Genomic DNA, 14,293 nt, shown 5'->3' with positions numbered 1-14,293 from the left:
TCGACTAATGTTGCTTCCCGACGCGCCACGAGGATTATGAGCGACGCCATAGAGCTGCGTGGCCCAAGCACGCTTCGGCGACGCGACGTGTCAATTTGGAGAGGAAGAACCCGCTCCCAGAAGCGGGAGCAGATTAATCCAGCGAGGATGTTACGAAAGGTCCAGAGATTAATGATACAGTGGCACGTGTCAACGGTGGGATAGATATTTTGCGGCGTATACAGGCGTGATATTGCCACCGCGGGAAGGCGGTTTGTCGACACGACGTGGGAGGAGGGCCTCGCTTTTGTGTAAAGCCCACATAAACTAACGGACCGAGAACCGATATGGGACCGACAGGAAGGGGTGGAAGGAGCTGGGAGTGGCACAACTCGTGGGAAAAATAGTTTAGCAAGGTATTTCTCGCTTTTGGTGTAGGCCGATGCACTTCATATCAGGGTGCACGTTAAAGATTCCCAGGTGGTCGAAATTTTCGGAGCCCTCCACTACGGCGCCTCCCATAATCATATGGTAGTTTTGCAATGTTTAACTTCAGAAAAAAAATATTTCTCGCTTCAATAAGACATGAGTATGCTTCCACTAGATGGCAACCTCTGCGTTCTACAAACGTCGCTTTGATGGCAATGACGCGTCGTGTCTGCAGTCAGCACCACGATCGGAATGTGAGCCACTGAAATATGCTGGGTTCTTGGATGTCAGAAAATCCAAATGGAATAGCTTCTTTTCGGGCTGTTCGGTTTAGTTTCGCTATGCTCTAATTTTTCTTTCTTCTGTTGCAGAAACGTCGAACGCTCCCGTAAACTGTTCGCCGCATCGTAAAAGAGTGTTAATGGCATTGACGTATTAGTCGATGCTCCCTCTAGCTGTCTATCCATCTAGGTTAAACACAACTCATAGAGGAAGTGTCGGTGCAGGGTTTACATATGTATACGGTAGCTTTTAGCACGAAATAAAGACAAGAGATGAACAAGCTCTAAAAGCTACCGTAAGAATGAACCAACTCACCTAAAATGTTACTCAGTTACTCTGCTGCATGCAGTTCACATATGGGACACGCGATGCAATCATACGCTCCTCCTTAGCAATGTAACATGTTTCCTCCTCGCACTACATAACTCCTGTCTTGAATTCATTTCCGGTACCGCTAGTTACCTTGCATAGCAAATACACGGAGGCCTACAAAAGGGACCAACTTCTGTTGAAGGCGACTCAGAGAGCATTAGAAAGGAAAATGGAATATGTTACCTTAACCATTTCAGTATCGCATACGAGCTGAGCTTGCCCACTCTTTGCACCACTCCTACAGAAGACGAGAGGTGCTCACACACCAAAGAACAAGCAGTTTGCGGAGTAGCATACAGCCTGGGGCCGAGTCCTTTCTCTCCGTCTGCTGCAAAAAGAAACGTCGTAAACTCTCGCCCTAATCCTGGGTTGGTGGATGCTGGTATTGTTGGTGAATATGGCCCAAGAGAATACTAGATATACTGGAAACAAAAGTGTTTATGGTGGAAGCTGTCGTCTTCATAATGGCGGATGACGGCGAGTGTGTAAAATATGGTGGCAGGTGGTGGTGGTGGTGGTGGCAAGCCAATGGTGATTACAGTGGAAAATGCCGGCTGATGATGGGGATTAAAACGTGTTTGGCGGATGGCTTGGTGGAGAAGCTGGATGACGGTGGCGTGGTGGAAGCTTGGTGGGAGATGGTGCCACGATCAAAAAAAAAAAAGCAGATGGCAGATTGTGAAATTACTTATTTGTAGTGTTTCACTCTGGATTGCGCAGAGAACTATGCTTGCGGTGGAAAGAAACCGACGCCACTCATTACGCTTTCTAGCACGTTTTTTTTTTTATTCCTGAAGCTTCAACAACGCTTCAACTATTGTGTAGCGTAGATTGCGGCCGTGAGTGTTTACATTTCATGCACGTAGATCAGTTTGACATGCGTGATGTGCTGCTTTGTTGTGACGTATAGAAGACTTTAAGAGGTGGCGCTGTGAACAGCGACAATAAGTGTGTTACATCGCCACGCCGTTGTCGAGAAATATATGAGCCCCAGTTCGCAATTACCCTTTTCAGCGGTAGACCAGAATACCGCGGTCACTCGATGTTGCCACGCTATAAACGTAACTCTTGCAATTCTGGCACATTCAATTACATTAGAAGTGTTTTTAAGTTAAAAAAGTGCTCGCGACGATAAAATGCATAAACTTTTACCTTCGACATGATCGAGACGAGCCCCAACGAGTCTGACTTTCACGCTTTTGTTCTTCAACCATTATTTTCACCCAAGGTGAGGCTTACCGACTGAACCCATACACGTGTTGTCGGTGCTTTTGTGTTTCAAAATACGCAATTTCGACGAGTATGAGTGACAATACAGCACAGCTGTGGCATCATTTACCCTAAATGAAGCCATTTTTGTTGTGTACGATGTCCGCGTTAAAAGCGACAAACACCGATATGACACGGTTCCAGCTCATACAGCAAACATATACGCCTCACCTCACCGACCACCTCTGGTCGTACTTGCCGGCGCTTCTTTGGTTCCTATGCAAGAACACAGACTTGTCGATTTGTAAGCTTACTGAACCCATATAGTATGTTTCCAACGCATTGCATTCGTTTCGGCCAAGTCGTTATGTAGTTGTTGTGAACGATAGAGCTACAGCAGTGTGCTGGCATGACTCCGCTGTACGTTGCGCGAAAAGACATCACAATACTCCATCACTTGTGTAGGCGTATCTATCTAATGAGCCTAGAGGCATCATAAAGCCGGAGAAGATGTCGGCCATTGGAATGAGTGAGAAACGGATAGTTAACGTGACAGTAACCGCTAGTAAACTGTACCTGCTCCTCAGTCCACTTGGTTTTTCTTACAGCGAAAACTGTTATGAGATCACAACTCGGGTCACGCGCCTCCGTAGTTTTCCACCGCTGCCGCCTCCGTTGTCCGTAACCACATCACATGAAATTAGAAAAAAAAACAAGCACAATCGACACAGTGGGGCTCGAACCCTGGTCCGCTGAGTGCCAGCCCAGTAATCCACCACTGAGCCAAGCCGGTGCTTATTACGCGTTGGCAGACTTGCCTTAGGCAGGTTCGATGTCCAGAAAGTAATCGCGTTACTACGACTTATAAAGCATTTTAAAACAGTGAAAGAATAACCAGTCGTCGCATTATGCGAATAGCATAACGAGTGGGTCGTCTGATGCTCCAAACCACTACACAAGCTTCTTCTTGTTCACCTAGTAACTGTGGGGCATACCCACTTCAGGCATAACTCCTCATTGCCGTCAGCCACTGCATCAACAATTGGCACAAAATTCCTCGCATATGTTTAGCGGATACCACAATTCTCGGAAGAATGACGAAAAATAGCATAGCGAATGCTGGCCTACTACCCCAAAAATTTTCATTATAATGCCCCAGTGGATATCAAGCAAGTGTTCTTGCAGTAGTTACCCAATGATTGTTTAGAAAAGACTCTGAAAGGCCGCTGTTGTAGCTTTCGCTGTACTAAGCTGCGCCTTACGCGCAGGCCAATCTTGGTGTCGGGGAAAAAGCAGATTAAAATGACACGGAATCACACTGAGCAATGTGTGCTTATTTGTTTTCATGTTCTTTTTTTCTTGTGGTTGTGAATAGTAACAAAACCACAGCACTGTAGCCATTATCGCAGTAGCAATAGTGAGGGGGCAGCAATTGTTTTTGTTTAATAAATGTGCAAACTTTAGTAGCAGGTGCAGATTCCGTCTATCTCCATTACGCGACAAACAAAACTTAAGTTGAACGGTCAGTTCCTAAGTTTACTAGTGGTGTAACAGCCAGCTTTTCTTATGTCGGCATGACGCAGTGCTTAGTATATTCAGTTAGAAATGCGAAAGTTGCACGTTCAAGTTCTCGTAGTCACTTGTCTTTTTTTTTAACGGGTGGTTTCTACATTACTTTCTATACACCTATTTTTTTTTTTTTCAGTGGCAGCTCGTCAGGGTGGTTCTGACGCCATTTCGCGCTCCAACATTGTCGGCACTCCAGCATCTACCATGCACCACCATGCAACATGTTCCACCAATATTTCCAGCACCATAATCCACCAAAATGGTGGATGTGGGAATCCACCATTCCTATGGTGGCCGTTTTTTTCAATAGGGCGGTCACAGAACTCTTTGCAATGTGCTTTTTTTTTTCTATGTCGTATGGTGTCGTATGGTGGTCACAACAGTGATGGAAGTACGTAGGTGGAGGCTCGACGGAACCTGGGCTAAAACACTTCTGTATTGAGGAAAAATCCTCGTATATCATGCAAATAAGGCGCCTTTTAGTAATTTCTGAAGTTTCTAAAGACACGCAGAATTGAACAGGCAAATAAAAAATCGGTATTTTTCATCGTTTCCCGGACAAAAACTTTAAGGAATAAAAGGAAAGAAGAGTCGGACAGGAAGGTATACAAAAACAAACAATGTGATGTCCCTCTGTAATAGAACACCGGAGCACTCCGCGCAAGCGCTGTGCTTGATTCCCACTCAAACGAATTATTTTAATATATTTTAACTTGGATCACTATATTGTTTTCTCACCCTCAGTGGCACGGGCTGTTTATTGCTATCGCGTTACTGTCTGGTCTGTTGATGTTTTGGGCAGTTTGCTAGCGCTCTGACGGACGCGCGCCAGCTTTCTGGACCATCGCCGGTAGCAGATAAAGCCCCATTTCATAGATTAGGATCGCCAGTAAATGTTTCATTCAATTTTAAGTTCGCAGCACTTCAAGAGGTTACTGCGGCAGGGATTTCTGCTCTATGGTGCTCGAATGCATGAAAGCAATAAAAAGATTACCATAGTCTGTCTCTTCATATTATTGGTTTGTAATTCGTCGTTATTTCTACGAGAAAACTTAGATGGTCTGACCGTTCGCTCAGAAAGAATTTTCGCTTATACAAAGTTTCATTTTTAAAGCAATTTTCTAGCTTGCTTAGTTTAACAGTCCATTACTTTAGTTGTTCTGCCAGGCGCTTTTTTCCCGATTCCCCTTTGTAGGTGAGAGCAATCCATACGTATTCATCATCGTCATCAAGTGTCACCAAATGAGAAGCAAGCGCAAGCGCGTGAAATAGCGCCACGCGATAAGAAGAAGACGCTCAGGATGCCCCGAGGTCCAACGCGTTGGGTCGACCCGTTCTTCGAGTGGCTGCCCGTCGTAGGCGTAGTTATGCTGTTGAGCTGGACGTACTACGTCTACATGAGCGTCCTCTGCGGCAGTCTGATCGAGGACCTCGCTTGGCGTGCTCTGCTGTCGGTCGTCTTTCACGTGTTGTTCTTGCTTTGCCTCTGGTCCTTCATCTACACCATTCTGGCCGGTAAGGTCTCTCACTAGCTTCTACAGCATTATTAGTCTGTGGTGTCTTGGTGACGTAGGCCCTGTACATATCACAGAACTGACTGTATTATGACTGTTTCACGACTACCTGAACGTGTAACACACGTACAGGCTCAGAAGTCATGCGAACGGAAGAGGCTTCAGTAATTGTTTTACGATTGCAAGAGGTGCACTGGTGCCGTTGGCATGCGCGCATATAGTATTTATTTACGTACTCTTTACGTCGTGTACAATATCCGATTGAGCAATAAAATTCTGATTTAACAGTCACAGAGACTGAACGCAATTGGTAAGTGGAAATGAGTTCATAATGTGCAGTGCATTCTAATTTTTTAACACGAATGTGTTTAATGCTGCGGTCTAGCAAATTTCATTGACGCCTTTCCCTCACGGAATGACGTCCTAAATAGGCACAATGAGAAGGAAAAAAAACATTTTATCAACGGCAGTCGAACCCAAGACTTTTGGGTCCAAGTGAACACATGCCGGGCACGCTGTCCACTGCGTCACTTTTCTTTCTTTTCTTTGTTTCTGGTTGGACGTCACACACAATGGGACAAGATAAATCGGCATTGGTGTTGTAGCAATAAAATTAGGTGTTGGGTTCAGTGTATGCATAGCTAAGAAGGTGGCCGGGTGCAAGTGGCGACCAGATCGTAGCTCCAGGTTGGACACGAGCGTAGGAGAACGTCAAGAACTTGGCCCTACTTCGCAACTTTGAAAGAAGCAGGAAGATTTGCCCAGGCTAACCCAGCCGATCCGTTTAATCCGCGGTGTCTCTCTCCGCTCTGAACACCAACGAGAAAGAACGATGTTGATGGCTATGTATAAGTGAGAACGAAGAAGTACTTGAAATGTGCTTACAATATTAGAATACACAACAGAGCTCACAGAACAACCGCCACTTTACTACCGCTGTGAAGCACTGTTAAATGACATCGCGCCTTAAAATTCCATCATAGTAAGCAGGGCTTCTACCCTTTCAAACCTTGAAGGAACACAATCATTTGTTTTCACTGCGTGTAGAAACCTTGATATATTTAAGTACTGTCTTGCTACTCACATGGAATCAGGTATTCTGCAATAGAGAATGACGACGGATTACCATTTGATTTAATCATGATGACTGGTTTGTACAGTATATGGCACTCCTCTCGAATGGCTGGATTTCGCTGTATCCTCTGCGCCACGGTCTTATACTTTGTGCGCTTTAAAAAATACTCTTTTTATATCTATTAGCGTGCTCTCAAAGGGTTCTTCGTAAAGTGCAGTAATGCATGACGACCGCGGCATTCGCGATTAGTTTCTTCAACGCGTCGTTTTTAAGCATTCGTTCCATTCGGCGCGTTCACAATTGGAGAAGTGTATTTTTGTCAACGCCTTAATACACAACCAGGTGGCGACCTTACCTCAAGTGTCGTAAGGTCACTCATATTATTCATTTATACCGAGTCTTGTGGTGCCCGACGGTTTCGCCTGTTTTTAACGGCACGTTCCCCACTTGAGCTCACCCCGAGAATAATTGCAGCCGGTCAAAGGGAATACGCGACGCGCGTTGCCTTTCTCTCTGCTGCTGCTGCTGAAAAACATTTATTTACAGATGTTATTTACAGGGAGGGTGGGAACGGTACTTAAGGGGCCGCCCCGTACAAACACTAGGTGGGCTCCCTCTTACGGGAGCCCATTGGCGTTGGCCGCGGCCCGGGCACGCTCGACCAGGGCCCGTTGGGCCGTCAGGTCAGAGCAGCCGAGCAGGGCTGCCTCCCAGTCCTCCCGCGAAGGGTTGGGTAGTGGGGTAACGTTTGGTGTTTTTTGGCATGCCCACTCCATGTGGAAAATGTCCGAAGAATTTTCCTCACAATGAGGGCACTTTCCCGTGCATGCGGGGTCAAAGTGTTTTATGATTGCCGGGCACAATAGAGTTTTAGTATAAAGGCGAAGGAGGATTCGCTCCTCCGCCTTCGTGAGGCCCTTACAGGGTTTTGGATAGACGTTATGGCCGGATTGATAAAATTGTGTGATCTCCTTAAAGGTGTAGGCAGGATTAGGTTCGAGTTCTGGATCGGTAGGGGACGAGGATGGTGCCCGGAGAGTGAGCGTGCGGGCAGCGGCATCGGCCGTCTCATTACCATCGAGGCCCGTGTGAGCCGGAGCCCATATGATCGTTCGGTGCGCGGGGGCACCTAGGTAGCTGCTGTTCTGCAATATTTTATAAGCACGGTACGGAATGTATCCCTGTTCAATATTGCGACAGGCACCCCTTGAGTCGGTGATGATGACCCTGGAGTCCTGATCTGCGGCGGCTAGTGCGATGGCGATCTCCTCCGCGTGCGTAATGTTATGTGCACGGAATGTGAGTCCGTTTACAACGGTGTTTTGGTGGACGACCGCAGCCGTATACCAACCACCGTGGTGCGAGCCGGAGGCGTCCACGTAGAATACCCCGAATTTGTGGCCGTAGTGTCGAGCCAAGGCTTCCGCCCGCGCGAGGCGTCGGCCAGTGTAGTCGTCTCGAGTCATGTTAGCCGGAAGAGGGCGCACGTGCAAGGAGTATCGCCAAACTTCTGGAATCCGTACGCGCTCTTCCGTGTGTATTGAGTGATTGATGTGTAGCCGGGCAAGGAGGCGGCGACCCGACGGTGTTTTAGAGAGTCTAGTATATTGGTTTGTCAAGTGCGCCTCTCTCAGCTCCTTGAAGGTGTTCACCATTCCCAAGCCCAAAAGGCGCTGGTTAGAGGTGCTGACAGGAAGGTCGAGGGCGCGCTTGTAGATTTTGCGGAGAATGACTTCGAGTGCATTCTCGTCGGATTTGCGTAGGTGGAGGTATGGAGCCGAGTACAGGACTCGGCTGGTTACGAATGCATGCGCCAGCCGCAAGGCATCTTTGCATCGTAACCCCCCGCGCTTGTTGGAAACCCGGCGGACCATCCGGCCCACCTGGTCCCCCACCTTACGCAATTTGGCCAATGTTGTGTCTGCTCTGCGATTTTTGTGTATGAAAAGCCCCAGTACTCTAATCTCATCGCGTTCGGGTATTGGCCCACTGTGAAGGGAGAGGTCGATCTTTGCGGTGCACTTTGGTGAGGGGCGTATGTGCACGAATTCCGATTTGGACGGGGAGCATTGAAGGCCGCAGCGACGGGCATAGTCATCCACGATGTCCGCCGCTTGCTGCAGGCTTGCCTCCATGTCTCCTGCCGAGCCGTGTGACGCCCATATGGTGATGTCGTCGGCGTACAGCGCATGCTGTATGCCTTCGACTTTCGCCAGCTGAGCGGGGAGTCTCATCATTGCCACATTGAATAGGAGGGGCGAGAGGACCGCTCCCTGCGGAGTCCCTCTCGTGCCTAATCGGTAAGGGCCGTGTTCAATGTCCTGAATCCGAATGTATGATTGTCGGTCAGTGAGGAATTGTTTAATATAGTTGAAAGTGTTTTGGCCGCAATCCACCTGTGAGAGATGTGTTAGAATAATTTCGTGGGTCACGTTATCAAAAGCCCCCTTCAGATCCAAAGCGAGCACAGCTTTGTCATTCAGGGGATACTCGACTGGATCGAGGATCTCATGGTCGAGCTGAAGCAAGACATCTTGCGCGGACAGGTGTGGGCGGAACCCGAACATGGTGTCTGCAAATGCATTTTTGCTCTCCAGGAACGCGGACAACCTGTCGCGAACCATCGTCTCCATTAATTTTCCCACACAAGAAGTAAGGGAGATGGGGCGGAGGTTGTCCGTGTTAATGGCTTTGCCCGCTTTGGGTATGAAGGTGACCAGGGCGGTCTTCCACTCAATTGGTAGGCTTGTTTTCCCGATCCAAATGGAATTGATGTAGGCAAGGAGCATGGTGTAGGCTGAGTCAGGAAGATTGGCAAGTAATTTCACGGTAATTTTAACCCTTCCCGGTGCCGTTCCTCGCCTCATTTTTGCTAGGGCTGCCTTCAGGTCGTGTAACTGGAACAGTTGATCCAGCTCCGCGTTCTCGGTACCTGCATACGAGTACGCCGGCCCTTGGGAGTCCTGCTGAGTGCATAGATATTGGTCTCGGAGTTTACATGCCAATTTGGCTGTGTCTCCGTCGAAGCTGTGAAATGCTCGTTGCAGATGCTTTTGTGTCTCTGTTCGAGTTTGGGTCGGATCAATCAAGGCGCGGAAGAGGCGCCAGGTACTCCGGCTGGACATTTGTCGAGCGGCCGTGTTGCAACGGTCCACCCAGTTAGAGTCAGCGAGCTGGGCCGCGTACTCTGCTGCTCGCTGGGTGAGCTCAGCGATGCGAATTTTGAGCTTTCGGTTGTGTTTTTGCCGGCGCCATCGGCGGACGAGGCTGCGCAGGGCCTCCCAGAGGTGAAGGAGATGGTTATCCACCGCCGGAGTCGCCTCGGAAAGTTTAATTTGTGTTTCTGTGGAGCGTAATGAGGAAACCAGTTGCTGGGACCAAGCATGGTATCCTTGCTCCTCAATGGGTGTCGAATTGGCGTATATTTGCCGAAACTTCGTGTAATCGGGTAATTTAGCCTCTCCGTAGGGTCTTGCCAAAGGGTATGTGCGAATGGTGGTGTTGAGTATGCAGTGGTCGCTGCCGAGGGTCTCTTCAGTGTTGACCCAATCCGCATACTGAATGTTTTTTGTGAGGGTAAGGTCCGGACATGTGTCCCGGGTCACGGAGTTACCCACGCGAGTTGGATAGGCAGGGTCGGTGTGAAGAGTTAGGCCCAGCGTGGACATAAGTTCCGCCAATTTACGTCCACGTTTCTCTTCACGTGCATACCCCCAGAGTGTGCTGGGGGCATTAAAATCACCCACAATCACCAGAGGGTCCCTGCCCGCAGCCTTTAAAGCGCGGCTAAAAAGGTCTGCGAATGTAATGTTGCTTAGTTTCAGTGAGCAATAAATGTTTAGCACGTGCAGTGGCGGGTCCTGTTTACGCAGCGGAAGGAGTGTCACCATCACGTACGAGAAAGCTGGCTTAAGGTCGAGATCAACTAGGTTGGCCGTATAACTTTTGTGCACGCAGATGCAAGATAAAGGGTCCTGCTGAAACGTAGTATGGTTTGTGAGTGTGGCAGCACTCCCTGGCTCCTGGAGGGCTACCACAGCAGGAAGGTTTTGAAATGCTGCGAGGAAAAGCCGGAGGTTGGCGCGCTTAGTGTGAGCCTTAAAGCCCCGACAATTCCACTGGGTGATTTGAATGGGAGTGGCCGTATTGGATTTTCTCTCTGATCGGGCAGTTTTGTTCAATACCTTCTATATGTCGTCTGTAGGCGAACTTAGCTCAAGTTCAGAGTCCGATCAGTCATGCTCTTGTGTCCTTCTGGCTGTCACATCGCTTTCTCTGTTCCTTCTCTCACCGTTTACTGCTACCACAAGTAGCTACGACTACAAGAATTTGTTTAATAATTAATGATGGACGTTAGTCGTTCGGATCTAGATGTATATGACTAACTTAAGCGAGGATACATCGATGTTACGCAGTGTTATAGATGTCAAACACCGGCAGACATTGTGCAAGTTTTCTTGTGAAATCAATGTACAGTAAGCAATAAACTACTTCTGTAAGGGCACGTTTTACTCGTGGGGTAAGCGTAGGAGAGGAGAGAACGGAGGGGGGGGGGGAAACGTGCTCGCGCAATGGAGTGCGGACGCCACCAAATAAAGCTCGCTCAGAAGATGCTTCGCATCTAAACAAGTGTAACGGTTGAGACCTAACATATCTGTGTAGAACATATCTAAATAAATAAAAATGGGGTAAAAACAATCAGGTGAGAGCGAGGATACGAGGTTGACACCACTGCTTACTGACAATCCATTCCAAGCACAAGAACATGTGGTGCAGATCGTTTTAAGCAGCTTCTATATAATGTACGGGGGGTAGAGGAAGATAGAAACGTGAACAGCGCGCCGCGCTGTTGTATTTTTAAACTATCCACTAACCTTTAAGGCAATAAGAAGAGGCTAGAATAGTTCTGAATTGTATGATGTATGACTTAGCGTCTTTTCATTACTATGAAAACTATAGCGGCATCACATTTTGTAGATGCCGCGCTGCTGACATTTCTTTTCATTCCCATAGTACGAACGCCTGATAACAAGGAGAGCCTGTCGCTAACTCGTTTCACGCAGGCCCACTGCAGATTCCCGTCTACTTCAGCCTCAGCGAAAACGAGAGAGAACGGCTCGACGCGACCAAGGGTTTCGACGAGCGTCGGCAGTACCTGGAAGAGCTGGGCAACAGGCGGGGAGTGCTGACGCTGGGCATAGACGGCTGCGTCCGATACTGCGCCATATGCCAGCGCATTAAACCTGACCGATGCCACCATTGCTCTTGGTGCAGGAGGTGCGCTTGTTAAAGAAATCGCTCAAGAATATAGCCACAGTCGAGTGTTGAAACCTTGAAATGAAGAAATGGATGAATTTCAACGGATAACTTATTCTTTGAGAAGACAACTACCATTAGCTGCACTACCATAGCTGAACGCGTTTCTAAATTCTGTGCTGAAATCTTGGCGCATGAGCGCCGGCTTGATGTCGTGGATGTCAGCCCTCTTTAATCTGCATTTCGGGCATATTGGTCAATATTTCCGGGATATTCGGACACTTGCTAGCCTATGTCATGGTCCCCAATGAAGGCCTTAGCGAGGGGTCAGATCTTTCATTATGTTACGACAAGGTAATGCGGCCATGCCGGTGGTGTCTCCACCTCCATTTTGTTTGCGTGGTTTCTTGCTTTCCTAGCGTCTTTATGCTGTAGGAGTGATACTGCGTAAAAAGAAATTTAAATACAGGAGAAAACTAGCTTTCCTCTTGAAAGTGTCTCGTTAAGGACATCATACCATACGTTCCTGATTAACACAGCATAGTCATTTAACGAAATAAAGCGATGCTTTGAATTGTTGAACTGCTATTTGAGCTAACTTTAGGGACATCAGACAAGACAATGTGACACACAAGCACTTCTGTTTGTGTCATACTATGTTGTCTGTCGTCCCTAAAGTTGGCGCTATATAGCAGTTCAATAAAGTACAGCAACTAGCCAAAACAAGCGCTTTGCGAGAACTTGAAACTAAAGGCCTCCGTTTACTGCAAGCACCAAAAAGCCGCATGCAGCGTTGTTTTTGGGAAATAAAAAAGAACACGCTGAGGAGTATATTGGGAAATGACGGGGGCCCGAGAACACCAAAGATATCTGCGTCATGAGTTCTCGTCAATGTAGTGGCAGTTTTGAAACGGTTTTCGAACCTTTATTGGCTCTTGAGTTGGCCTACAATACGCGGCCGTCGTCTAAAGAATTGCCTCCGACAAATCAAGCACCAAGCGAAGACCGGGTGATTACCGGACTTAGTCCAGTCTCCGCCAAAGTTGTCATTGCTGCTGGTCGGGGTATTAGACGTATAGCGTCAGGTCATGTCAGCCAAGAGCGAGCAGTCATCACGAGAAAGGGAGCATTCCGTCAATTTGTCGCCAATTTGTCTTTCTAATCTGTTAAAAAGCTCGCGGTAAACAAAATGGCGAGAGTGAAGCGGGGGGCTCAACAACGCTCACATACAAAAAAAAAAGATCATGGACTTCAAAAGAAAAAAAAACTGTCCAGCCTCCAATACAACAGTATTCTAAACACAGTGGGTTACAGTGTTTTAGGTAAAGCACTTGCGAGCTATTCCTCCATATTTTTTCGTAATGATGCATTGATGGATACTGCAACGCAGTAGGATAAATGCTTGACGTAGTCTGTCGACGCGTTGGTTGGTCAGTAGCTCGTTTTTTTTTTCTTCGGGATGTTAGGGCTTTCGCCAACGCAGAGGAATGTCTTTAGATTCGTACATGGCGTAAACGTGTATTCACATGACCAACTAAATCTATTTTTTCCGCTGCGGACGATGCAATACGTCGCCAAACGTCACAGATTTGTGCCATCCATGCCGGGTCAGTCGACCACGCCGACGGAAAAAAACTGGCAAGCTCTTTTTCGCAAGCAGATACGTGTGGACTAACACAGCAGGTTTAGCCAAGAGTGCCATTATAAGTTCGGCAATGAGCACACATTTTTCTCTCAATTGTTTTTTTTAAATGCGAAGCATTTTTAGCGAACTTCGGCGACTATGAGCGTATCTATCTATCTATCTATCTATCTATCTATCTATCTATCTATCTATCTAGCCGATTACGTTTGGGTGCTCTCGTGGTCACCCTCTTAACTTGGCGTGAACCAAAATTAGCATGTTTGGGAGGGTCATATGGTTTCACGAATATAACGCACTGGTCAAGACATGAATAATGTCACAATCTGGTCGCGTACGTCGTCAACCACTTCCCGCCAGATAGTGGCATAGTGGCACATACCACCATGCGGGTATGTGCCGCTGGTATGCGGGTATGTTCCACAGGTGATTCACATTTAGTATCTACCCAGGAACGACGAGAACACACATGGGCAGTTCTAACGTGCGCTTGCGTCGACCCGACGAATGCAAAGAATAAATGTCAGGGTCCCAGCTGGAATCGAACCGAATCATTACGCGTGGCAATGAAGCATTTTACCGCAGAGCTACGCCCGCTCTCCAAGCTATACTTTTCAAATAGATGCTAATCTTTTTGGAACGTCAATAGTGGTGGCAGTGCTGCCTACCAAATTTTATAAACAATACATACGTACTATTTTGATAGAGCCGTCACGTCGGGCTAACGTGAATTGTGGTTAATTATAATGCACTTAGGTTGATTTATGTAGCAGGGCCCAGGTTCAGTATCCTCGCGAGCATCAGCGTTTTATATCAGCTTCTGATGTTGCTAATACGCATGTTCGAGTTAGCATCGTTGCGCAAGCGCAAAAAATAGGTTATATAAACATATGCAACCCTTGAACATATGTGTTTGCGTGCAACATTTGTACATATATTTAGCGCCATTTCATGACGTGTCTCTCG

General features: G+C 47.5%; 2 protein-coding genes across 2 annotated transcripts; one reads left to right on the top strand and one right to left on the bottom strand.

The window, feature by feature from the left end:
• Positions 1-5,133: 5,133 nt before the first annotated feature.
• Positions 5,134-11,732, top strand: LOC119173687 (palmitoyltransferase ZDHHC2-like). The gene is made up of 2 exons (XM_075894428.1): positions 5,134-5,355; positions 11,493-11,732. Exons 1-2 carry the CDS (start codon positions 5,142-5,144, stop codon positions 11,717-11,719), a joined length of 441 nt encoding a protein of 146 aa, XP_075750543.1. The 5' UTR covers positions 5,134-5,141; the 3' UTR covers positions 11,720-11,732.
• Positions 7,020-7,895, bottom strand: LOC142817404 (uncharacterized). Its single transcript, XM_075894427.1, has one exon. It carries the CDS (start codon positions 7,893-7,895, stop codon positions 7,047-7,049), a length of 849 nt encoding a protein of 282 aa, XP_075750542.1. The 3' UTR covers positions 7,020-7,046.
• Positions 11,733-14,293: the final 2,561 nt, after the last annotated feature.

The sequence above is a fragment of the Rhipicephalus microplus genome, chromosome 5 (assembly GCF_043290135.1).
Source record: "Rhipicephalus microplus isolate Deutch F79 chromosome 5, USDA_Rmic, whole genome shotgun sequence".
NCBI classification, from domain to species: domain Eukaryota; kingdom Metazoa; phylum Arthropoda; class Arachnida; order Ixodida; family Ixodidae; genus Rhipicephalus; species Rhipicephalus microplus.
Note: the sequence above shows the minus strand (reverse complement) of the source record. Positions and strands in the feature narration are given on the sequence as shown.

Coding starts and splice junctions, on each gene's coding strand:
- LOC119173687 (XM_075894428.1), top strand. CDS start 5,142: ATGCCCCGAGGTCCAACGCGTTGGGTCGACCCGTTCTTCGAGTGGCTG. Junction 5,356..11,492: donor CATCTACACCATTCTGGCCG/GTAAGGTCTCTC, acceptor CGTTTCACGCAG/GCCCACTGCAGATTCCCGTC.
- LOC142817404 (XM_075894427.1), bottom strand. CDS start 7,895: ATGACTCGAGACGACTACACTGGCCGACGCCTCGCGCGGGCGGAAGCC.